The sequence below is a fragment of the Archocentrus centrarchus genome, chromosome 12 (genome assembly GCF_007364275.1).
Source record: "Archocentrus centrarchus isolate MPI-CPG fArcCen1 chromosome 12, fArcCen1, whole genome shotgun sequence".
NCBI classification, from domain to species: domain Eukaryota; kingdom Metazoa; phylum Chordata; class Actinopteri; order Cichliformes; family Cichlidae; genus Archocentrus; species Archocentrus centrarchus.
Genome location: NC_044357.1, coordinates 4,703,847 through 4,728,920, shown reverse-complemented (window position 1 = coordinate 4,728,920; position 25,074 = coordinate 4,703,847). Strand labels below are relative to the sequence as shown.

Below are 25,074 nucleotides of genomic sequence, written 5' to 3'. Positions count from 1 at the left end.
CTTTCTGCTTCACTTTGTCAGGCAGGTTCTATTTAAGTGATTTCTTGATTCAGCAGATCTGGCAGGAATCAGGCCTGGGTGAAGTTAGTGACACTGAATGTGGTTAATCACAATTAATTTATGATTTAACAATTTAAATGCATTTAAAAAACTGCATTTTGTTTTTACTTGCGTTATCTTTGTCTAATATTCAAATTTGTTTGGTGATCTGAAACATGAGATTGTGAAAAATATGCAAAAAATAAGAAATGAGGAAGGGGGTAAATACTTTTTCACAGCACTGTAGCGCAGTAGGTTTTTTTTGATGATGGCACTTTTGTGTGTGATTCAGCCTTTCTACATGACCACAGTGGATTTTAAACCAAACAATCAAGATGGCATTGAAGTGCAGGCTTTCAGCAGTAGTGCATTATTGTTACAAGTGCTTTTGAAAAAGTTCAGTCACCACTCATTCACTTTTGATGCATAACTTTTGGAGACTGTTTGGCAATGATGGTACAAATGTACATATGGTTGCTGCAGTGTACGGTGCATGTGAATGTTTTACCTTCTTGCAGAGCAGCGGCCAGCAGCACAGCAGCCTGGGGTGGCTCCTCTGAGTGCGGCTGGACCAGCAGTCGTGGTTCAGCTAGCGAAGCCTCCGTCCTCCCACTCAGAACAGAGAGCTGTGCGTAGATCTGCAGCTTCTCCGCCAGACTGGAGCAGATCTGCTGATCCTGGCTCATCAGGCTCTCTGGTACACAAGTTCATGTAGTTCAAGAAGTTTAAAATGTTAACAGCTACTGTGTTTACAGTTTTCCTCAGTACCTTTGGCTCATTTTTTAAATGACAGCTGAAGATGGCAAAATCATATATGACATTTTTCAGAACAGTCTGTTACTTTTGCACATTTTGCACAAGACTACACGCAATATTCTACAGTTTGAACAGGTTGAATCTGTGGCTAAACAGATACGAGTGACAGGTTGTGCAGTGATTCACAGCACTGTTTTGTCACTGGTGCATGCATATTGTAGGCCTATATTTAATTGGCACATTAGATATCCCACATTTTGTTACGTCGGGTGCTGTGTAAAATTTCTACATTTTTAAATACCTTGTAGCTTTTGGATTTTCTGAAAACGAGCCTCAGCTGCTCGCTTCTCCTCGTCAGATTCACTTGTGTGTTCCTCTTCTTCCTCCGGACAGCTAAGCAGAGGCGAGAGTGTTAGACCAATGCGTGCACATCATAAAATCTGAATATTCACTTCTCAAAAATCCTCCTTTTCCCATCAGTTTAAACTTTCCCCTCGTGCACACCTTTCTACAGCCTCTCTAATGAGCCTCATCCACGTGTTTCGTTCCTCTTTGGACGATGTGTGGACCTCGTACATTTCTGGTCCGGCAACTGAGGCGCTGATCAAAAACATTCCTCTCTCTTCATTTGCTACTTCCCGAACTATTAACTTCTGTAGCGCAATCACTGGAGGCTTCTGGTCCTGAACACATTAAAAAAAAGGGAGAAAAAATAAATCATCTTTACATGGCGCAGTAACGGCCAGGAGAGCTGACTGTTTCTCTCCTGCTTCAGTACTTAATGCGTACCACAGTGGCAAATGTGTACTTCTGGTCTTTTTCTTGGAGGAAGATGAGTGTGTCAGTGAGAAGCAGGGCCAGGACGTCTGTGGAAAATCATGACAGGCAGAAAGAAAATGTTAGATCGCCAGCCTGATCATTTATCTTCTTCATCGAAAAATAACACATGAAGTCACACAATATTACCTTTGAGTCGCCCGGTGGCGGTCTTCCACAGGAGCACACCCTGGTGCTTGAGCACTTGTCCGGGTCCCATCATATCCTGCTTGCGGAAGGTGTGTCCGCTCTTCAGCTTAGCTGCGCTGCGATTCTCCATGCGATTAATCACTTCCTGTAGCCTCTGGTGCCGTTCATATTCGCTGACCCTCAGGTCCACGCCCGCTATCACCTCTCGAATGTGAACCAGGGCTTTCGAAAGGTCTGCATGCTCCTCTGTTTCCTCTGATGGATGGAAAAGGAAAAACAAATTCAAAGAGGATTTTATTGTTTAGTTTTAACTGAAATAAGGTACATATTTTTTTCCCAGCACCTAAGTGTAGTGGCCATAAGAGCCTGCAGCCAGCAGAGGGCAGTAGATGACTGACCTTGAGTATACTGTAGGATCCTCTCTAGCAGCACTGGGTACTTTGTAATCCTTTGGGTTACCAGCAAGATGCACTCTGGGATTTCCCTCCGTCGCACCAAAGAATTATTGACTTGTTGCTTTAAAGATTAGGTATAACAATTATGACAGATCTAGTGAGGTGAAAGGGAGTGAGTCTATTTTAATTCAATTATTTTTTTGAAAGCAAGATAAAAATGTTAAATACCCTGATGAAGCTCTGAAATCTTTTGTTATGTTGCTGGAGCTCTTTGAAAAAGCTGACCGCTTCATTATGACGACTGCAGAATTCTCCGTATACCTGCTTCATTTGCTCTCCATTCTCATCTGAGAACTGCAGACAGTACAACCAGTGAATCACACGTGAACCATAATCCAGTAACCACACCTGAGGCAAAGGTTGCCCCAGAAGATCAGCTAACCTGTTGGAGCAAGATGTCTCCTATTCTCTGGATGAGGTAGTTCCTGTGCCCCTGGGGCTGGGCCGAGCTGTGTCTCCGTTCCTTCATGGCGGCAAAGAAGGCGTGGTGAAAGAGGAGCAGCTGGTCCAGACAGGGGAAGACTCGCTCCACTGCTTCAGTGTCCAGCTGCACTTCTTGTTTCATGCCTCGCCGGAAAATCTCGGCCATGATGTGCAGAGTTTGGAGGTGATGAAGCTCGGTCTGCATCAGCTCTGCCAGAATAGGGTCAGAACGTGCATTAAATTATGCTCAAAAGCTGAGTCTCTTACTCAATTTTAAAACTATTCTGTGTGGTTTGACAATTTTACATAAGAAATCCTGACACATGCAGAAAATAAAGTATTCCAGGGGACGCCTTTCACAACACCAACATCTGCTTACCATAGATTACATCCTGCCTCTTGACAGCTCGTTTGTCTTGCTTCTTGCAGAACTTGTGCTCAACCGTCAGGCTCCACGATTCAGCTTCATATTCCACTGAATCAGCTGATATGTCACTGTGGATATATGAGTCTATGGAATCTATAGAGGGAAATAGGCATACAAATCACTTTAAATGCAATCTGTCCGTTTTTGTTTCATTCCTGAGTTTCTGTAACTTAAAAAAAGAGACAGTGCTCTCCATGTTTACCCATCCCAGTTGCTCAGTAGCTGCTTCTGCAGCTGTTGTCCCCACAACACTGTCAAACGTCACCTACAAGTTCTAATGAGGTGATCAAAGAATGTTTGGATGCTTATCATCGCAAATAATATTCCTGTACGATTAAAAGATTAACTTGTGACTGCCCCTTGTCACGAGGAGTTGACACAACAGGTAGCTCTGCGTGCTTGATTTGGCAAAAATTTGCACCAGATGCTCCTCCTCTGGTTGGATTCAAACCAGCAACCTTTCGCTTGCCAAGCAAATGTGTTAATCACTCCAACTGTATATTCCCAGGAAAAGCTATGTCAATAAAGGATTTAGGCCAAAAATGTGGGAGAACAGGGGGAACATTTACATGTTCTTCCTGTGCATGCATGGGTTTAAAGACAGGCCTGTTAGAGAAACTGGCTGTGAGTGTGAATGTGAGTGTGACTAGCTGTCTGTGCCTCTGTGTTAGCCCTGTAATGGCCTGGCAACCTCTCAGAGGCGTGCCTGGCCTCTAAGCCCCTCTGTGACCCCAGAGTGGTTAAGCGGTTACGAAAATGGATTGAATGGATTTCAAATACTGGACCGAATCTGGGAAAACAAAAACCATTGGAAGCATATTTGCAAAGTGCTTAACTCTAAGGTAAATCTCCACTAATGTTTTGACCTTAAGTTGGAATGAACAAAACATCTCACAAATGCTTTGATAACCCTGAAACTAGCCTAAATCACCTTTCAGAAACCTAATACTGAAAACATTTAAAGAATGTTAGGGCATAATTTAAAAGTTAGAATCAGTGTGGGTCTTACACTAATGTCTAAAAGCAGTGGAAGTTTATTTATTTACAGACTGTGAGATGCATGTTAATGGTTCACCAAACGTGTGATCCACAAACACACAACTGCTACAGGAAAACACAGATATCACTGCATTTCAGTGCATTTTCCCCAAAGCATCTCCTCTTTGACCAAACAACATTTAGGTCAGTATTCAACCCCTGAGCCTTTATCCTGCCTTTGTTAAGACTATTTGATTTCAACAGAATTGCTTTTGATTTTGTAAAAGTCTAATTTAAATATTAAAAATAGGCGTTAAACTACTTATTGTCATGTCCTGGGCCGTTGGCCCAGCGTTTTGTGTTAGTTTATTTCCTAGTGTTGTGATATGTCTGCGTCTCTGTCCTGAGTCTGTGCCTGTTCCCCGTGTTTAGTCAGTATGTTCCTTGGTTTGTCACTTCCTGTTTATTTTGACAGTCTGGTTTTCCTGTGCTTTGTGTTCAGCTTTGCTTCCCCTGTGTAATTAGTTTCATTTGCCTCACCTGTTGTTCCCTGCTGTTTCCTCTTGCCCTGATTACCCAGTGTGTACTTAAGCCCTCAGTTTTGTTTTGTTCTCTGTTGCGTCGTTGATGTTTTGTGCCCGCATGTTCCTGTGTTCCCTGTGCCTGCCCTTCGTCTCCCTGTGCCTCCCTTCCAAGGTTTTTGTATTTGTGTTTCCCCCGTTGAAATAAATCCCCTTTTTAGTTATGTTTGCTTCTGGAGTCCTTCATGTGAGTCCTTCCTCGTCCGTTCCCTCCCCGGCCATGACAGAACGACGCAACCATACTAAAGACCCTGCAAGCTCCGGCCGCTACAATGGCACTCGCCTGGCGCTGGGGGGACCAGCTTTTTTGAACGGTCCCCGGCGACGCCGCTCACCGCCCCCGCCTAAACCGCAGGTCTGCCGCGTGGGCGGACTGTTTTTGGCGCCGGCCGCTCCCTCACCTGTCACTCCGCTCGCTGGCCCCTCCTGTCCTCAGCAGTCGCCGCAGCCACGGAGGACGAGATACCGGAGGAAGCGGAGAGACGTTTTCCTGGAGCCAGCGCCCGGAATGACTCCAGAGGAGTCATTTTTCCGATTCCTGGGTCACAGGGGTCCCTGGCCTCCCACCACTTCCGCGTCACCACTGCCTGCTGCTGACGGAGGAAGACCAAGCTCCCGGCAGCATCAGAGAGAATCGCCGCGGGAGCAGAGCGGTATAACGCCGCGGAGACGGTCACTCTCGCCTCAGTCAGCTGTAGCGCCAGCTCATTCTCCGTTTCCCCAGTTAGCCGTAGCGCCAGCTCATTCTCAGTTTCCCCAGACAGCTGTCGTGCCAGCTCAGTCTCAGCCTTCCCAGTCAGCCGCAGCTCTCCCTAGCTCTCAGTCGCAGTGTTCCCAGTCAGCTGTGGCTCCAGCTCCTCCTCGGTCGCAGTGTTCCCAGTCAGCTGTGGCTCCAGCTCCTCCTCGGTCACCGTGTTCCCAGTCAGCTGTAGCTTCTCTCTCTCGTCAGTTAGCTCCAGCTCCCTCTGCTCCAGCTCCCTTAGCTCCATCTTCCCCTGCACCCGCACCTGTTCCGCGGGTGGGGGCAGCCACGGACGGGCTGACCTCTGCACCCGCACCTGTTCCGCGGGTGGGGGCAGCCAGACCCAAGCCTTCGCATCGGTTTTCTGCGTTAGCTGCAGCAGCAGGGTCTCAGTCAGCTCTAGCTCCAGTCGCTCCCCCTCGCCTTCAGTCAGCTCTAGCTCCAGTCGCTCCCTCTCGCCTTCAGTCAGCTCTAGCTCCAGTCGCTCCCCCTCGCCTTCAGTCAGCTCTAGCTCCAGTCGCTCCCCCTCGCCTTCAGTCAGCCCCAGCTCCAGTCGCTCCCCCTCGCCTTCAGTCAGCCCCAGCTCCAGTCGCTCCCTGTCCACTCCAGTCTCAGTCAGCCCCAGCTCCTGTCGCTCCCTGTCCACTCCAGTCTCAGTCAGCCCCAGCTCCTGTCGCTCCCTGTCCACTCCAGTCTCAGTCAGCCCCAGCTCCTGTCGCTCCCTGTCCACTCCAGTCTCAGTCAGCCCCAGTAGCTCTTCCTCGGTCCCCGGTGTCAGCTGTTTCTGTGCCCTCTCAGTCTGCTCCCTCCGCTTTAACGTCAGTTAGCTCCGTAATCCCCTTGGACCCTTCAGTCAGTTCGGTTTTGGTCTCTTCATCTGCAGTTTTTCCATCTTTAGTCGCAGTTCCCTCAGCTCCGGCTCCCTCGGTAGCTCCAGTAATGACAGCTTGCCCAGTGTCAGCTCTTCCTAGCTCTCAGTCAGTCTCCACGCAGACTGCTCCCCGTAGCGTTCAGTCAGCTTCCACGCAGCCAGATCTCCCTAGCTCTCGGTCAGTTTCCACGCAGACAGATTTCACTAGCTCTCGGTCAGATTCCACGCAGCCAGATCTCCCTAGCTCTCGGTCAGTTTCCACGCAGCCAGATCTCCCTAGCTCTCGGTCAGTTTCCACGCAGCCAGATCTCCCTAGCTCTCGGTCAGTTTCCACGCAGTCGGCATGCTCTAGCTCGCAGTCTGCCTCCACGCAGTCTGCTCTCCCTAGCTCGCAGTCTGCTCTCCCTAGCTTGCAGTCTGCTCTCCCTAGCTCGCAGTCTGCTCTCCCTAGCTCTCAGTCGGGTTCCACGCAGTCGGCATGCTCTAGCTCGCAGTCTGCCTCCACGCAGTCTGCTCTCCCTAGCTCGCAGTCTGCTCTCCCTAGCTCGCAGTCTGCTTCCACGCAGCCAGTCGTCTCCCGGCCTGCTTCCACGCAGCCAGTCGTCTCCCGGCCTGCTTCCACGCAGCCAGTCGTCTCCCGGCCTGCTTCCACGCAGCCAGTCGTCTCCCGGCCTGCTTCCACGCAGCCAGTCGTCTCCCGGCCTGCTTCCACGCAGCCAGTCGTCTCCCGGCCTGCTTCCACGCAGCCAGTCGTCTCCCGGCCTGCTTCCACGCAGCCAGTCGTCTCCCGGCCTGCTTCCACGCAGCCAGTCGTCTCCCGGCCTGCTTCCACGCAGCCAGTCGTCTCCCGGCCTGCTTCCACGCAGCCAGTCGTCTCCCGGCCTGCTTCCACGCAGCCCATAGCGTCAGCTCCCATGCAGTCCCCTGCACCTTGGCTATTCCCCGAGCGGCCCCTGCTGCTCAATAAAGCAGCAGTGTGCCCTGTTCCGCAGTCCCAGCCTGCGCATCCGGAGCCTCACCATGTAGGCCCCGTTCAGCCCAAGGGCTCAGCTCAGTCCGAGCCGCCAGGGGGTCCCGCTCAGTCCGAGCGCTCCGAGCCTGAGGGTCCCGCTCAGTCCGAGCCGTTGGGGGTCTCCGCTCAGTCCGAGCCGATGGGGGTCTCCGCTCAGTCCGAGCGCTCCGTGCCAGAGGGCCCCGCTCAGTCCGAGCCGATGGGGGTCTCCGCTCAGTCCGAGCCGATGGGGGTCTCCGCTCAGTCCGAGCCAGGGGGTCCCGCTCAGTCCGAGCCGATGGGGGTCTCCGCTCAGTCCGAGCCAGGGGGTCCCGCTCAGTCCGAGCCGATGGGGGTCTCCGCTCAGTCCGAGCGCTCCGCGCCAGAGGGTCCCGCTCAGTCCGAGCCGATGGGGGTCTCCGCTCAGTCCGAGCCGATGGGGGTCTCCGCTCAGTCCGAGCCGATGGGGGTCTCCGCTCAGTCCGAGCCGATGGGGGTCTCCGCTCAGTCCGAGCCAGGGGGTCCCGCTCAGTCCGAGCGCTCCGCGCCAGAGGGTCCCGCTCAGTCCGAGCGCTCCGCGCCAGAGGGTCCCGCTCAGTCCGAGCCGATGGGGGTCTCCGCTCAGTCCGAGCCGATGGGGGTCTCCGCTCAGTCCGAGCGCTCCGAGCCAGGGGGTCCCGCTCAGTCCGAGCCGGTGGGGGTCTCTGCTCAGTCCGAGCGCTCCACGTCACCCGAGGGTTCCCCACCAGAGCCCGGGGTCGCCCTTCTCCGCCGCCGCATGCCCCGCGGTCGGCCTCCAGTGTCTGCTCCCCGTCGCCGCCGCCGCACGCCCCGCGGTCGGCCTCCAGTGACTCCTCCTCGTCGTCGCCGCCGCCGCTGGGAGCGCGGTCGGCCTCCAGTGACTCCCCCTCGTCGTCGCCGCCGCCGCTGGGAGCGCGGTCGGCCTCCAGTGACTCCCCTCGTCGTCGCCGCCGCCGCTGGGAGCGCGGTCGGCCTCCAGTGACTCCCCCTCGTCGTCGCCGCCGCCGCTGGGAGCGCGGTCGGCCTCCAGTGATTCCTTCTCGTCCTCGTCGCCGCCGCCGCTGGGAGCGCGGTCGGCCTCCCTCGTTGGGATTTTGCTTTGTGGCCCCTTGGCCTCTGCGGCCTCCTGAACTGTGTGTTTTTTGTTTTTTGGATTTCCCACTGACTCCCCTGAACTGTGGACTGTTTTTTCCCCTGCTGTTTTTTGTTTTTTCATAGCTCCTGGACTGTTCCGTGTTTCGACCCCCTGTTTTGGACTGTCTCCGGCCTTGTGCCGTCGCCTTTTGTTCTGGTCCTGTGTTTTTGTTTTCTTCCGGTACGGGTTTGATTTGTTTTGTTCGCGCCCTGTGATTTCTGTTTTGCTCCCTGTCTTTGTTTTTGTTTCGGGCCCTCCCTCCTGGTCCCCCGCCTCCCGCCCTTGTCTGGTTTTGTTTTCTGGTTTTGGCCGTCGGGAGCCGGCCTTTGAGGGGGGGGTACTGTCATGTCCTGGGCCGTTGGCCCAGCGTTTTGTGTTAGTTTATTTCCTAGTGTTGTGATATGTCTGCGTCTCTGTCCTGAGTCTGTGCCTGTTCCCCGTGTTTAGTCAGTATGTTCCTTGGTTTGTCACTTCCTGTTTATTTTGACAGTCTGGTTTTCCTGTGCTTTGTGTTCAGCTTTGCTTCCCCTGTGTAATTAGTTTCATTTGCCTCACCTGTTGTTCCCTGCTGTTTCCTCTTGCCCTGATTACCCAGTGTGTACTTAAGCCCTCAGTTTTGTTTTGTTCTCTGTTGCGTCGTTGATGTTTTGTGCCCGCATGTTCCTGTGTTCCCTGTGCCTGCCCTTCGTCTCCCTGTGCCTCCCTTCCAAGGTTTTTGTATTTGTGTTTCCCCCGTTGAAATAAATCCCCTTTTTAGTTATGTTTGCTTCTGGAGTCCTTCATGTGAGTCCTTCCTCGTCCGTTCCCTCCCCGGCCATGACACTTATTCTCAGTACTATAATATAATCTAGTACAAAATAGGAACATTTTACAATTATTCTTAAAACAACCAGTCTGCTTTCAAGCATTTCCTGTTCTGTAATCTAGGAGGAGGAACTGTGATACCTGCTCAGTTCCTTATTTGCACCCCCCCTTCCTCCTTTTTTTTTTTAATTACTTCCAGTTTCTGAATAATACTCTAGGATCTTTTAAACTGCACTGGTCAACATCTTCTTGCAGCAGGAAACAGAGTAACAGAACAACAATGAAGGCAACAGGAACAGATCTGCTTCAACAAGTCCCATTCATGTCATACCCTCTCCAAAGGATGAGTCAGTGGAGGTGGAAGACACTGGAGTTGGCAGGAGCTCTTCGGATTGGCTGCTCAGCTTCAGGGTATCAGACTCAGTCTCTGAACTCTCAATGAGCCGGCTGCACCAAAGGGGAAAGGCATGAGCGATCACTATTTTCAATGTCACCACCATAGATTGTGTAAAAGATCGAAAGATGAACAACCTTTCCACGTTGGGGAAACTCCGAGACAGAGATTGCATCACTGCGTCCTTCTTCTCCTTAGGGGTCATGACAGGTAGAGAGGTAGAAATGGGGATCACTGAGTGAGCAGTACTATCTCTCACTGTGAAGTCTGAGGGGAAAGCACAGCAAATTAGCCTAGATAACAATAATCAGGCCCAGTTTTATAAACAGGAAACTTCCCGCATGACATGGTTAAAATCGCTGGCGACCGTTGACCTGAGTGCTGTAAACTCACTCTGGGGAAGGGATGCTGTCCTGTTCTTCACCATGGACACGGCATATTTTTCCTGATGTTTCTAAGTAAGACAAATGAGAGAGTCTGCTTAAAGCACATAAACATCAGACAAAAGGACAGTCTACAGTCCAGACACGACTCACCTTTAAACACGGGGGAACAGATTCCTTACAGCTCTTGTGGACAATTGCAGTGCAACCTATGATGAAAGAGACACATTTTTAAAGATTTAGAACACAAATATAAATGTATGCTTGTTTGAATTGAGGTTTTACCAACTTGAGCAATGCAGGAGGTCCTTTCCAGAAGCTGGTTTGTCACACACCACACACACCGTGGGGCCTAAACAGGATCCTGTCGCGAACCGATGTCCATTCGGCTGCCTATCCTTGCCTTCTCTGTCCTTCCCTTTCCCCTTTGAAAACCATGCCAGAAACATAGGGGTAAATAAAGAGGCCATATGGATGCGAGGCAAAACGCGATTGAAAGCTACACCTATAAACTCAGGGCCATGCAGGACTTTCTACAAAACTGGATAAACATCTAGTTTCTATTTGTAGAGTAAACTCTCCAACATTCAAGTGGATAAACGAGGACGGCCCGCCTTTTTCCAAACCGTAAGAAAGTCCACTGACACGGAAATGAAGCGCGGTGTAAACAACAGATACAAGCAGGGAGGGCTTCCACTCTGTGTGCTGACTCAACAGGGGATTAATCATTAAAAAGGAAAGAAGCTGGACATGTTTGGTCTGTCACTTTGACCTTGAGTGCTTCCCAGAAACATTTCCTGGTTTACATCTCCCAGAAAACAAAGACAGTCTACTCGAGCCTAGACGTGGGAATCCCAGCCATCCTTTAACACCCAATACCATCGATAGTTTTACAAGCATAATTTGAATCATCCTCTAATCTACAGACATCACCACACCAACGCCTACAGAGCAAACACCTGGAAATACTGCATGCGCTTTTAAGCTATTAAATTAGACTGAAAGTCTACTGTTGTACGTAAAGCCGGCTTGTACAACAAGCTGAAGTTATGCGAGTTAGATTTTGATAGGTGCAACAACGGGGCTGTTGGAGGCTTGGGTTTACCTTGCTTTTGTTACGTGTACTGGACATCCTGCTCTTGAGAAAACTGAATGTTCGAATGACTTTGTATTTCTCCGACTCCGTCTTGGTTGGGATGTTGTATTTATCCAACTCCTCCTCTTCAATTCTGTAGACAAGTTGATGTAAGCAGTGCAAATATTATTATTTGTGTGTGTGTTCTGCTAACTAACTGGTTTGAAGACATAAATTAGTCCCAGTGTTCTGATTTTCTTCTTGCTGAGTCTACATAACTGAAACCAAGCATGACAGGTTTCCTGAGGTGCACACCCTCTCACATTCTTACATGCATATAGCACACAAACATAACAGAGACAAAATATTTCAGCTGATACTGTGCAGCGTGTTGTTTCTGTTAGGGAAAGGAACTGAAATAAAAGACTGCACAAACATATTTGTTAGCTACTAACATGGACCAAAAAGCAAGTTCTCTACCTCTGCAACACTCTGCTGTGAAAGCAAATTGAAAGGGAACTGTTAGAAGCCAGAGACATGCAGAATGGCAAAGGGAGACTTTTGGTGCGCACTCTTCTGCTGTTAGATGAAAGGTGGCGTGTTGTCAGGAGGTACACGTGCTGTAAGAGTTTTTGATGGGTTAGTTCTTTTGTGCTGGATGGTTAATGAAGTGGAAAAAAGGCAAACGGAAGTTGAGCCCCCACATACTCTTTGAGAAACTCAGACAAGGTGAGATGTTGAAGGGACTCTGCCAGCTCCATGCTGCCCTCATCATCAGCAGACTGGGCACGCTTACGAAACTTGATCTCCCTGTAAAGAACAGCGTCAAAACAGACCATACTTATGTTTCTGTACCACTAGAGTAGCTTTTGCATGAGCCACAGAGTAGGAAAAACTGTCTGAGTGTTTAGAGCAGTCAGGATCCTCAGCTTTTGACTCATTATACAAAAACTATGAGCATTTGCCTTTGTTACAATATGTCTACATAACCAGACAATGGAAAAGCAAAGTAGGTCCCATTTAAAGTGACAGAAGAAATATCAAGTGGCCTTTTTTTGTTTTGCAATGAGAAAAAAATGGAAACAATGTTTTCATATTTAAGCCATAACTGCTTCATCATCCATGCACATCCATTTCAATTCAGAGATGAAGAGCAGAGAGCAGGCCTTGTGACACAAACAAAAGATCAGGTTGGGTCATATTGATATCTCTGCGTCACTACCTCTTTTGTCCCTAGGAAAAAAAAATAGATCAAACAGCAGTAATGCCAAAGAACGGGCTCTGAATCATCGGGACAAAAGAGCTTCATAAAAACCAACAAGTTCACAGAGGGCCTGCTGTCACCAAGCAACCTGGTCATTACAGTTACCTGTATATGCTTCCCCCAGCATCGGGGATTACAAATTTATTGACGCATACAATGATTTCAATTAAGAGCTCAAGTGAAAAAGGTCACATCGTTTAGTGCTAGGAAACAATGGAACCAAACGAGACTTGAGTAAATGAAATGCAAAGTATAAATACCTTTTCTCATGTGACTGATCTGATATACTGGAGGCTCTTGGCTCTGCGAACACAAAGGAACAGGCAGAAGTTGTTCCAAAACAGTACAAAGATTATTGCTGACCTAAAGAAAGCAGGTAAAATAATATGCAGACTAGGCAACAAGTTGGGGGGGGGGGGGGGGGGGGGGTAGTTTACATGCCAGAGAAGCTGTTCAGCTTCACATGATAACATCTGAATACAGCCACAATTGTTATGCAAAGCAACAAAGATGGTCCTCAGGTACTGGATCAGGACAGGATGGTAACATGAAAAGCAGCAGCACAGACAAACAATCACAAGTGCTGACCCTTCAGAGACTCGCGTGTCTCAGTGGGCTTTTTATTTCATCATTCAAATCCGATTTCTTCCCGCACTCCCCCCCGACGCTCTGATTACAGCAAAGCTGTGTCACGATCACGAAGGCCATCCACCAACACAAACACAACCCAAGGTTATTATAGTTTGGTGATTCTAATTGAATTCTTTTTTCGAATCTCCACTTTCAATTTTTGTTTTCATTAAAGATGATTATAGGATGTTTTTGAATTTCCTTTTTAAGGTGAATGTGTTTTCTAAAGTCTGTATAAAGCAAGAATAAATGTGTTTTCTGAATTTGTCGCACCACAAAAAGTTGTGCTGTTAACCACCCAGCCAAATTTATATTAATTAAGAAATGATCAACAAAAATGAGGAAACATGAGGGAAAGTCTGCCAAAGACAACAAAAGTACACCCATTTGTGGGAAAGGTGCTGCTTCTCGAAAGCTGAAATACCAGTATGACTTTGAAAATAAATGCATTCTGGCGGCACTATTAGAGGTGAACAACTATTGTTCTCTGAATAACCAGAGCCGAAAATGAAATTCCAGGCAACAATGCCTTACCCAAGAATCAACCTTTGCAACAGAATAGTAATTCTGCAAGGATAATAAATGCCTTGCCAAGTAAAGTAAAGCTGTCAATAACACAGCCACAAACATGTTAGTCACTTAACCACTTTTATTTGTCCGTGTAGAGTTAGCTCAAACTGTCAGCCACGCTCCAAACCATCGAAATTGAAGCAGCGGTCACCGTAGAAAGTACTGATCTCAAATTTCAGGATCATGTTTCTTTTGTAGTAGTTCATGTTTTGGACAAGAATAAACGCTGTGGATTTGTGGAGAAAAAAAAAGGCTTTACATTAGAGAGGTCCAGCAGACAATGAGAAACATTAGAAGTAGATGTGTGTTTTTTGTCCATCTGATGAAGGTACTTCTAGTAATAAGGTTCTTTTTAAGTCCACTGTGGTCACCAACTAGTTTGTAAATTTGCCTGCTCTGTGGTGCTGAGCATAGTGTGTGTTTATCAGAGGTTTTCCCTGCAATCAACGCTACCTCTGTCTGAAAATTACGCTGATGAAAGAGGTGAGAATGGTGCAAAATGCCAAAGTGACCAGCTGAAAGGTGCTTTCAAGCTCCAAAGTGCTGAAGAGAACTACAGAGATTGCTGAATCTATTTTACTTTGGGTAACAACTACCAAATTGCACAGTCATGATGAAAAATCTGGAATTTTGAGTAGCACTTTACATTACAGCTTGGTAATAACATTGTAATAAAGAGGCAATAACTACATAATAATTTAGATACATGTAATTACTAAGGTAATAAGCAAGTAATGGTTTGGTATCAACCATGGCCTTTAGCTGAGTAATATTACTATACTATTACTAACTGGTTTTGCATCAAGGATATTTTACATTTGTTTCCTCATTATTCCTCATTATTATTGCTCCATTATGTAAATATATGGCTATATAATACTGCTTAGTAAATAGTATTACATGACTATTACTGCTTTATTTCCATTTTATTAACAAACTAATACCATGTTATTACTGTACCAAGTTGTAATATAAAGTCCTATCAAATTATGACTTTAGTCATCTTTCATTTTTTTAATATTTGAATCACTTTACAATAATAACCTTGAATCGCCCCTCCCACACACACATACAAGCATTAGCAGTGACAGTGGCATGCCGGCTTTGCTGGGCCTTAGCACAGTGTGACGGCTGCAGGTGTCCAGTACTTACTACCAGGGTGGAGCAAAGACAGAGATTTAGACAGAGAGAGCGCCTGAAGGAGAGATCGGCTGTGGCTGACACTGTGGAGCACGGCATCTACAGGGCACAGTGGATAGAGGACTGCTCACACATCAACTACAGACACTTGAAACTATCACCACGTAGAGTCAACTCTAAGCTAAGAAAAGTTAAACATTTTCTATTTCTATATTTTGAATATAAACTACTTTTTTGTAAGAAAAACTTTAAACTTTTGTTTACATTTTGAAAAGAAAAATTGTCTTTTTTTTTTTTTAAATTTATAACACTCTCACGTCTGCGCCTTTCGCGTGAAGCGGGGAGTCAGCAGCCAGTTACCAGCTGGCTCACCGTTATGACAGGAAACAGCTAGCCAGGCTCTGCTAGAAGTTAACAAATCCATCTCATTTGTTTTGTCCGCACAAAAAAAAAACACTGTTTAAAAATGACAAATTGTGTTTTTCTAGGAGATGTTATGTGCCAGACTATTTCTTGTCTAGGTCTGGTGCACTCATTGTGTTGTCAGGACTCCAGGAATAACTGACCCCAGCCAAGAATTTGTCTATCATATAAAAGCACAACTTTTTTGTTCAATGTATAACAAGCTAATTGTGAGCTACGCGGCTGCTGGTAGGTCCATTTTGCTTCTGCACCTTTTAACAAGATTAGTGTTCACATTTTGTTTCCACTCTTGATGCTCTCTGTACGTATATTTACTATACGGACATGAGATTGAAATGTTCTCATGAACGAGCATATTTACCATTTAAACCACTGCTTTAAGTAACTTACTGAGAGTTGACTCTACATTATATTAGTTGTAAGGCTACCTAGTTGAGTTGATTTCAGTTGAAAACTAGTTTAAAATTAGCTGAACATAATTCATTAGTGACTGACAAAAAAAAAAAAAGTGAGGTTAGTTGGAAACATTGTTAGTCATGTGTTAAACGTCTATAATTCTAACTATGTAACGTAGCTCAATAGACTGAGTGTTACTAACCAGGGCTGATGTCTGAGGCGTGGTTTTCCCGGGTAAAACGAGCTGGACGAAAACTGATTTTGGAGGAAGAGTAGGAATAGGAGCGCAATCGGAGTCCCTCGTCAACTGATTCCTATGGAAGAAAAAAATAATAAAAGTATTAATATAAAACTTTAAACAGTACTTGTTATAAGGATAAGTGGACAGCTAGGATGGTGTATTACATGTGAAGTGGGTTCATATGCTGATGCAGACTGGCTACGAGTGCAAGCGAGATCGGGAGAGAGATGGAAGTTTCCCTTTTGTCTTCGGCTTTTCTCCGCATCTGATGAGAGCGGGTAAGTGGAGACCTTGGCCCAGTGCTTTCTTCTTCACTGTCGACTTCCAGAGCCACGAGACTGGGACTAGAATTATAAATGGCAAGTTAGTTATACCCTGTCGGCACTCACAACACCCTTGAGAATATATCTCATGTTAATACCTGAGGTCACAGGTGTCCATTGGCGGACTGCCTGTCTGATCGGTCTGCCCAGTGGAGGCAGGACGGGTCAGCCTGTGAGGGCCAGATCAACACCTGAGAGTCGACGAGAGCAGGATACAGATGGAGGGCAGAAGTCTTCTGAAAAGGGCGGTGGGGTATCAGTGGCCTAAAAGAATTTCCTCTGAGTTGATGGTATCCATAAACTGCCATCTGTCCCTGTGCTGTCCCCAGTCACTCCACCGACACTGTACTTAATGTCAGCATCACGTGCCTGAGGTGAAAACATATGGCAGAAGAAGAAGAAAGAGATTTATTAAGTAGCAAAGCAAAAATGGCAATTTTAGAGTTAACAAAAGAGAATGATGTATGACCTGTGTGATGGTCTGACTGCTGCTGTTGATCACAGAGAGCAAAGGGGGGCGGCTTGCTGAGTAAACTGCTCTGGACTTCAGTGGATGGCATGCGATGCCCATTACTGGCAAACATAGAGTACAATCTCAGAATAAGATTCACTTTGCTTTAGAATAATCCAAACAGACTTCTTCTTCTTGTCACACACTCCACTTTCTTACTTAAGATAAACTTTTGATTACAGTAATTCCTCCCAACATCAGTCAGATACTTAAGAGAGCAGCTCTGAGAGAGATGTAAAAAAAAAAAAAAAAAAGAAAATCAGACAACTTATCCAGACAACAAATCAAGAAAACTTCACCGTGACATGGCCAAAAAAAAGAAAAAGAAGAAAAACAGATTACTAAGCATGTCTTCATAACAGACTTCAAATCATTTTCATTTCTCTCTCCCTTCTGCTTTTTGCTCCTATTTGGGGTCTTTTTTTTTTTTTCATTCATCTTGTTGCTTAAATGTCAAGGCTTACTGCGAGAAAGAAAAATGTGATGAGATATGGCATACTCCTGTTTGACCTTTAAGGGAATGTTTTTTAAAAATCCACATATCATCCTCACCAGCAGCCTATTTGTTTTGTTTTTTTGGGGGGGGTATTGACTTGCACTGAGTCACGCTCTCTCGCAGGTGCTGTGTCAACACAGTTTTTATTAACACTCATTCTTACTAATATTCAAAAACAAAGACAACAGCCGGGCTTAGAGTTAGATTTTAACTTGTAGAAATCCAGTTATGAAAAATACAAGAAACTTTGTTGCCAATCTGTCAGAATGGACGGTGGATAAATAACACTATTATGAGCCATTATGCAGTATTAAGATTCATTAGATATGTAAGCGTATCATCTCATATCCAGGTACATGGTGTGTGGCATTTTAAAAGTTTAACAGGTCATGAAGGTCTTGAAATCTGTTGAAGCTGTTAGAGTAAATATTTTTTTATTTCACTGACTGCTCGGTGCTGAAGGAGGACGTGCATCACTGTCTCAGCCTCATCTGTCAGACCTGTTTTCTTTTTGTTTCCATATTCTTTTGTGACATTTTCTGGTGGCTGAGCCTAAACACGGTTAGGATCTGTCTGTGCTTGCTAACTCTGGCATTCGAGAGCTATTCCGCCAATTAATAATCTCTTTTTAGGGCCACATAACATTGATATCTATTTTGGCTTAAAGTTTTCTAAACACTTCATACTTGGTACTTAGACAGCAGTGGTGTTTTGAGACTGTCAGAGTGCGTCTGGAAGGGAACAGCTAGCTTCACGGGGCTGACACAGGGGACTCGTTTCTGGGCTCGGCTCTTGGGTTGGGAAGGCTTAGGATCTGGGCCTGGATTTAGGGTGACTAAGTTACTGTACGTGCTCTCGTTTGAAAGTTAATTATCAGTGGGTATCTGTCTTTACCTGCTTTACATTTACATTGCATGTGTTGTTTTTGTTCTACTGTATGTAAGTGTAAAGTTTATCTGCAGAGTGTTTACATTTAAGATTGTACTTCAACCACAGATAGTTTAAAAAGACGTAAACCCTTCAGGGTCTAAAGAGTGAAGCCAACACATAAGTGTTTTAAACCTGTATTTTTTAATGAGCAGCTCTTTTGCTTGCATAAAGACATTTGCTTGTATAGTCGTCCCTGTGCTCCCTTACTATGCAACCTCAGTAGACACTTTTCTGATACTCTATGGGCACAGTCACTAGTTACAGACCACACTGAATAAACCCTGAGTTTCATTTGTAAAGAAGTCGATAGCCAATGAGCATACGGTGTTCTCATTTCCTTACTTGGGTTTTAAAACACCAAAATGGCAAAAATCCTCAGCGCAAGGCTTCAGTAACAGGACTCCACTAACCAGTGGGTAACGCCACATTAGTTACATCTTTATGCTCTCTATGGTCCAACAGCTCCCTGATTTTGCAAGGGTTTAGCCCACATAGGATGGATCCACATGTTTGATCTGCACAGATTTCACGTGGGTGCCCTTCCCAATGCCACCCTCCCTATTTGTCTGGGCTAGGGAGTAGCACTAGGTTGTACACTTGGGCTTGTGACCCCCTGAGGATGAGTTTGTGAGGGTCGCAAGCTAGTGTATGACGTTTTCAAATATTTTAAGCCATATTTTGGTATTTGGACTAACATAACAATTCATTACAAACGCTGCTACATGATCTGTATGTAAAATGTTATGTAAAAATAAAAGTCAAATGCATTTAAAAAGCGTAGTATTTTCCCTATGAAATGTGGTAAATTTAAAGTAGAGTGAAAAATGTACCAAAGTACAGTGCTGTTGAATGTGTACAGTGTACATAATTACTTGGGCTGCGGCTGCATCTGAGGGAGTGGTGGATGGCATTTCTATTTTAAATATGTGGAAAATTGCCTTCCTTGATGAGTGCACTTCCACCCAGACTTTGATGTCTGGACCAGCCATGGCTGCACTAATGTAAAGGAAATCCTGGGCATCACAGAGGCATTTCTCTTTGCTGCTCACACACAGTGAAGACAAGAAAGGAGCTCAACTGGATCTCAAACATACACGGCAGACTTCTCATATAGTTTCATGACTTTTATCTTGTTTTTATATAATATAGATATATATGTCTTTATGCCTTTTTTTTTTTTTTAATCAAATACCCCCTTTTACACAGGCCTAAAAAAAAAAAAAAACCATTCTCCACTGTACTGTATTTAATGGTGACAGACACAAGCAGCACAAATCTGGGCTGGTAGACTATTCGTAGCACTAGCTAGCTCCAACAATAACTGCCACTGCTGAGTTATGTCAGTGAAACATGAGAAACTGTTATGATCATTTCAACAGATCTGGAAAAAAACAATAACTCCAGATGACATTTTGCATCCACAGTAGCCTCAAGGCACTGTCATCTCATCTAAAGCATCCAGCCCAACACTGAGTTTAAGAACTTGAGCAATATAGGAGAACTCTGCAATCCGATGAAATGGAAAACACTGAGATCGATGCCTTGGGTCTTGCATGCAATGCTACTTAACAAAGATGCTTCATTACAAATACAAACACACACACACACACACACACACACACTTTAATTTATACAGCATTTACAAGCACTCTCTAGAGTCTCTCTAGAGTTTACAACAAACTCTTCATTCTTTCACAGCGTCACACAAGAAATTAGCATTCACAGTAACCGTGGCGACACATGAAACATTTAAGCATCCTCGGTCAAACGTTTTACTAGCCAATGAGCCTCACCTTATATAATCTTATGATGCAGGGCTTTAAAAGGAATCAGTGTAAATGTATGTGTCTCAACTGAAATGTCAGCTCTTGTAAGCCGAGGACATTTTAGCTTGTGAACATTCCACCTCTTGCTTCGAGTACACAGCTATACTCTTTGATCCAGGAGAGAATCGGGGGAGGGGACGGCAGGGCGGACAAACCAGAGGGGGGGCATCTCATAGCTCAGACAAAGTCTGAGTGGGACAAGCCTGACCCCATTCCTGTTTTTGTCCCAGTGACAGGACAGATTCCTGGACCCCTGGACTGATTCATTATGGAGCCAGTGCGGGTAAAGACATAACCAGCATCGTCCAAAGGATAATATGTCCATTTAATAAAGGAAAATTGCCTCAGTGCCTAATACAGAAGTCCATCCCTGTCTGTGTCTGTGAAGCAGTAACTGTATTGATTTCCAATGATGTGATTCAAAACAGAGCTTCACATATTGGGCTAACACCACAAGAGAAACAATTCCTCTCAGGGCTTCTGTACTAGCTTATTATGTTCTGTTCCCACACCCTGCTGTTCACTGCAGCCACAAATATGTTGTTGTGTTTTTATGGATTACCCATTCATCATTTAATCAGATGCTGAGAATTATTGCCATAATATTAAAATGGAAAAAGTTGCGATTGCTGGGCCAGAATGTTGGGCAAATAAATCCTCTAAAAATACTTGAAGTCAGAAGAAGAGAAGAGAAGAGAGAGAGAAGAGAAGAGAAGAGAAGAGAAGAGAAGAGAGAGAGAGAAGAGAAGAGAAGAGAAGAGAAGAGAAGAGAAGAGAAGAGAAGAGAGAGAAGAGAAGAGAGAGAAGAGAAGAGAAGTTACCAGGTAATGAGGATGAGTACTCTTCTTCTTCATCATCATCATCTAAAGACAGAACCAGCTGTTCTTCAAAAACCTTCAAACAAGCACACAGAGCAGACATGCCTTTTAGCAAAGTTCGTTACAGTTTACTTGAAAACATCATAGGTGTGTATGGTTGCATGCAAAAACCATGAATGAGCATAAGGGGCAAATCTGTAAATATCTACAGTACATAACATTCTCTTTACCGCAGAGAAACATCTGTATCTATACTCACACTGTCCACGAGCACATGCTCTTCCACGTGCCGCTCCTTGCTGACGCCTGTGCAAAAGAAAAACACTTAACCAAGAGATGAAGCTTGACACACACACACACACACACACACACACACACACACACATCCTCCTCCTCCTCTAAAAGAGAGTTATGTGCAAGGCACAACATCAAGTTCTCTGGATGTGACTCTGCTATCCAGGAATGGAAAACTAACCAATGAGACTCTGTGCTCATCCAGACCAGCATGTCCACAGAAAGAGCACACGCTCCCTATCGTGAACCTGTTATTTCAAGAGGATTAATGGACGGCTGCTTGAATCGCGACGGGGTTAAGGTCAATACTGAGGTGCACTTCCTGCTTCCCTTTATGAGTCGATACTGCCACCTGCCATCTCTATGGTGACCAAAAAGAGCGGCCGCAGGCTGAAGAAACACAAAGTGTGTGTGTGCGTGCGTTGCTGCGTGTTAGAATAATCGAGAAGAATTAGTAGCAGCAACAGAGATCCGCAAAGATTTCTCTCTGCACGTTTGCATGCCAGCCTGAACATGTCACCCCAGGGAAAGAAAAGCAATCTGCTTCTTCAGTTTCCTCTGCAGACTCAGAGAAAGCGCAAACACACGTGCTGTGACTGTGCCTTTTATGGTTTCTGCTGTAAGTGTTTTTCTAGCCTCTTTAGGTCGTAAGTGATGGATGTCTGACCATACCATTGTTTGTTCAAGTGAATCTGTGGCGGTTCATTTTCCACTGCTCCCAGTGGTAAAGTCTCCACACTTGCGTGCCACTGCAGGCAGACAACTCATGTGAGCTGTTCGCACATGCACAGACCAGTATGATGACAATAGCGGGGTTGCAAGTAATGATTATTTTCATTATTGCAAAATCCTTTGATTATTATTTTTGACAAATCAAATACTTGTTTAGTCTACAAAGTGCCAGAAAATAGTTTTAAAATGACCGTTACAGTTTCTCAGAGCCTGGGATGAAGTTTTCAAATTGCTAGTTTTCCCTGACACAATAGTCCAAAAATCCAAACATGGGGATAACTGAGACACTGCTTCAAATATGATTTGAAATATCAAATGATCAGTTTTTTATCTCTCAATCAAGAAATTGTGTACGTGGAAAAAAGCTTAGTGCTGACATGTGTACACTGTGTTTATTTGCATCTGGCTTACACAGCAGAAAAGTCCATGTGACAGGCATCACATGGGACAAGATAGTGCCCAGGTCTGAACTGAGCTCAACCACCCCTAAACAGACACTTGATTAAAGGTGATTCCGTGCATTTCCTCACAGTTACTGTTATTTAGTAGTCTGTTAGGTCTTTTTTAATTCTAAAATCCAAAAATTCTAATCTAACACTTTTGGTGAAGACTTGGGTTAAAGAGTAATACAGTTAGATGGAAGCTCTGCAAAACAGCTGTGCTTGGTGCACCTCTGACCACGCCATAAGGAAACCTGCCAGGTCATTTAGCTGGAAGCCACTTGTCATTGATTTTTGCCCCATTAGTTTCACAGCATCTCTAAATTATGACAGGGAGTCCTGCAGGGTCCTTTGTGGTATCTCTGATCCCTTACCAAAGCCAAACATATTCTTTTTTGCATCTTTTGCCATCTCATTCAGTGACTTTTAGCTTGATCACTAGTTTTCTTGAGTTGCAGCCTCCCCTACAAAAACCTAAGGATTTCAAGACATTTTCTCTGAGTCATTCCCACAAATCTCTCTCTCTTCCCTACTCATAGGGAACTAGTTCAGCCTTCTGGCTTTCCCGCTTTATTGGTCACCAAGGACAAGATAGATTTCTTGGTTCAAGCTACACTGCCATAGGGTTTTTGACTACTTAATTTTACTCCTTCAAATCGATTAACTACGAAGCCTCATTTTTCAGATATCTATAAAATCTGAAAGTAATGCATTTCTTTGTCACTATGAACACAAATTTGACACCACAATACTGCACATTAGACAGAGTTTGATACAGAACTTACCTTGGCCTTCATCTCTGTCTCTCTTGCCCACTTCAGTATCTGCTCTGAGCACATTAATCTTACACAGAAACAGATGTTTGATTATATTAAAACTGCCATGAATTGTATAAAGAAACATGACATTATGATAAAAACTTAGCACAAAAAGTAAGGAAATGTGTGTTTGGTTGATTATATCTTTGTTGTAGCAATGCTACTTGGCATTATTTCCCTGTAAATGGAGACACATTTGTAAGGAAATGCATTTGTGGGTTGAGCAGCAGAGCTGAGCAGGTGGGTTGCACTCATGAAAAACTTGCTTCTTCTATGCCAATGCCAAACAGCTTATTGTGCTCTTTAGTACAATTATTTTGTCACTACTACAATATAATGTTGATGTGTAAATTTGTATTTGTACACACACACAGACTTATTAACTGAAAGCCTGTGAAAATAAAAAGGTTTTGATTCAGTTTTTGAATGCAGACCCAGTTGTAACTGACCTCAGATCAGCAAGCAGCTTGTTCCAAAGAACATCTCTGCACACCGAGATCAAATTCCGGGAACAGTTAAAAGATGTGCACCTGATGACCTGAGAGGTCTGATTGATTTATAGACACTGAGCAAGTCAGAGAGGTACTGGGGGGTCAAACACTGAGTACTTTCTGAACTAATAAAATGATATTTTTTAAAGTGTGTCCAAACATTTAAGGTAGACCTATTATATTAATTTTAAACTCCGTATTTCAATTCTTGGACTCTACTATCGTAGCTTTGCATGATTCGCAGCTCAAAATAATCCTTATTTATATTATACTGGGCCTCAGTGCATCAGCTAACATCTTTCATTTTATTCCATCATGCCCTGTGCTGCAGAGGTAATGTGTTTACTGCTTCACTCTTATCAAAACATGTGATTACTAAAGAACAAGATTGTGTACAGAAAGGTTTACTAAACCTATGATATGGCCTTTTCCTGACAACACTTTACAGCAAACACAGGAACATTCATTTGGCCATAAATTTCTCAACAGACATGACCACAATAACATTTTTTTAAACAAACCCTGTGGTTTAATCTCACCATTTTAAGAACACCATAGTCTCCTAGTCTTTCTCGCAGGACCATGATGCTCTCCTGAGGGCAGCTTCCTGAGGCCTGCCTCACAGAGAGGGTTAGAGAGTCCATCCCAGGGCAAAATCTCAGCATGTAGGAGCTGTCGGACCACAGGCACCACACACCAGGAAGAGGGCTAAGTGGAAGATCTGGAGAGCTGATGGGGAGAAAGATTTAATAAGAACATAAAAGAGTCTCCCCAACAAATCAGCTGCTATACATACTTCTCAAGTTCAATCGTTACAATGCTATTACTCCAGGTGGAACTATTAGAATTTTATCATGTATAAAATATATACTCTGAGAAATAAATGGCTCCTATGCTTATTGAAAATTCCATTTAAATGGTTTCTAGAAGCAGCTAAAAGTGGAGCTGAAGGAAAAGTTAATGCAGTACATAATTACTTCATGAAAGTAATTATGTACTGCATTACAGTAATACCCTCACAAGTAAAATATTGCCATGTTTCAGGATTCAACAACAGACATCAGACACCATGAACACGGAATGCTGTCCATACTTTTCAGCCAGCTGGAGAGGTGTGTCTCCGTCCTGATTGGGTAAGGTTAATGCCCTTTGACCTCTTGGTTGGTGAATTAAGAATCGGGTGAGGTGGACCAAACCTAAACGCACCGCAAGGTGAAGAAGGGTTTCTTTGGGGTGAGGTTGGGGCTGGAAAAAAAGAGAAAAAAAAAAGAAAGAGAGAAAATTATATGGAGGGAGAAAGATGCTGAATAATAATAAATAATTAAGGAGATGTTTAAGAAAACCTGACAACTGTAAAACAGTCTTAATAGCATGTGTCTTCTGAGTAATCAGAACTGGGATTCTTTGTGTAATATGTTAATGTAAAAAAATGACTGGATTGAGTTGATATGTATGTATTTGGAAATCCCAAATATCAGTATCAGAATCATCCTCAGGAATCCAGAATTGGTTCTGCTACTTCAAACAGACTTCAAGCAGATCATGGTACGTCATTCTGTGCAGATGTATGAACGCACAACAATAGGACACTGTGCAGACAAGGAATGAGTGACTCTGCATTAGGGCAGTACGTGAAAGTTATTATTACCAAGTAAAACCAAATGCTTCCCTGAACAAACACCTGCTATGA

At 44.9% G+C, this 25,074-nt stretch overlaps 1 protein-coding gene across 1 annotated transcript in view; it reads right to left on the bottom strand.

Annotated features, from left to right (window-relative positions):
• The window catches only part of arhgef28a (Rho guanine nucleotide exchange factor (GEF) 28a), a 50,440-nt gene that overhangs the window by 13,285 nt on the left and 12,081 nt on the right, over positions 1-25,074 (bottom strand). The window contains 30 exon segments of the mRNA XM_030743018.1: positions 548-733; positions 1,097-1,188; positions 1,300-1,478; positions 1,585-1,661; positions 1,762-2,016; positions 2,160-2,277; positions 2,385-2,510; positions 2,599-2,849; positions 3,019-3,159; positions 9,521-9,636; positions 9,721-9,850; positions 9,977-10,037; positions 10,120-10,175; positions 10,256-10,391; positions 11,072-11,195; positions 11,750-11,851; positions 12,566-12,608; positions 14,658-14,744; positions 15,667-15,778; positions 15,870-15,985; positions 15,988-16,049; positions 16,127-16,202; positions 16,205-16,397; positions 16,498-16,543; positions 16,545-16,600; positions 20,617-20,685; positions 20,869-20,915; positions 22,861-22,918; positions 23,924-24,113; positions 24,478-24,628. Coding sequence (XP_030598878.1) covers positions 548-733; positions 1,097-1,188; positions 1,300-1,478; positions 1,585-1,661; positions 1,762-2,016; positions 2,160-2,277; positions 2,385-2,510; positions 2,599-2,849; positions 3,019-3,159; positions 9,521-9,636; positions 9,721-9,850; positions 9,977-10,037; positions 10,120-10,175; positions 10,256-10,391; positions 11,072-11,195; positions 11,750-11,851; positions 12,566-12,608; positions 14,658-14,744; positions 15,667-15,778; positions 15,870-15,985; positions 15,988-16,049; positions 16,127-16,202; positions 16,205-16,397; positions 16,498-16,543; positions 16,545-16,600; positions 20,617-20,685; positions 20,869-20,915; positions 22,861-22,918; positions 23,924-24,113; positions 24,478-24,628 — 3,456 coding nt within the window.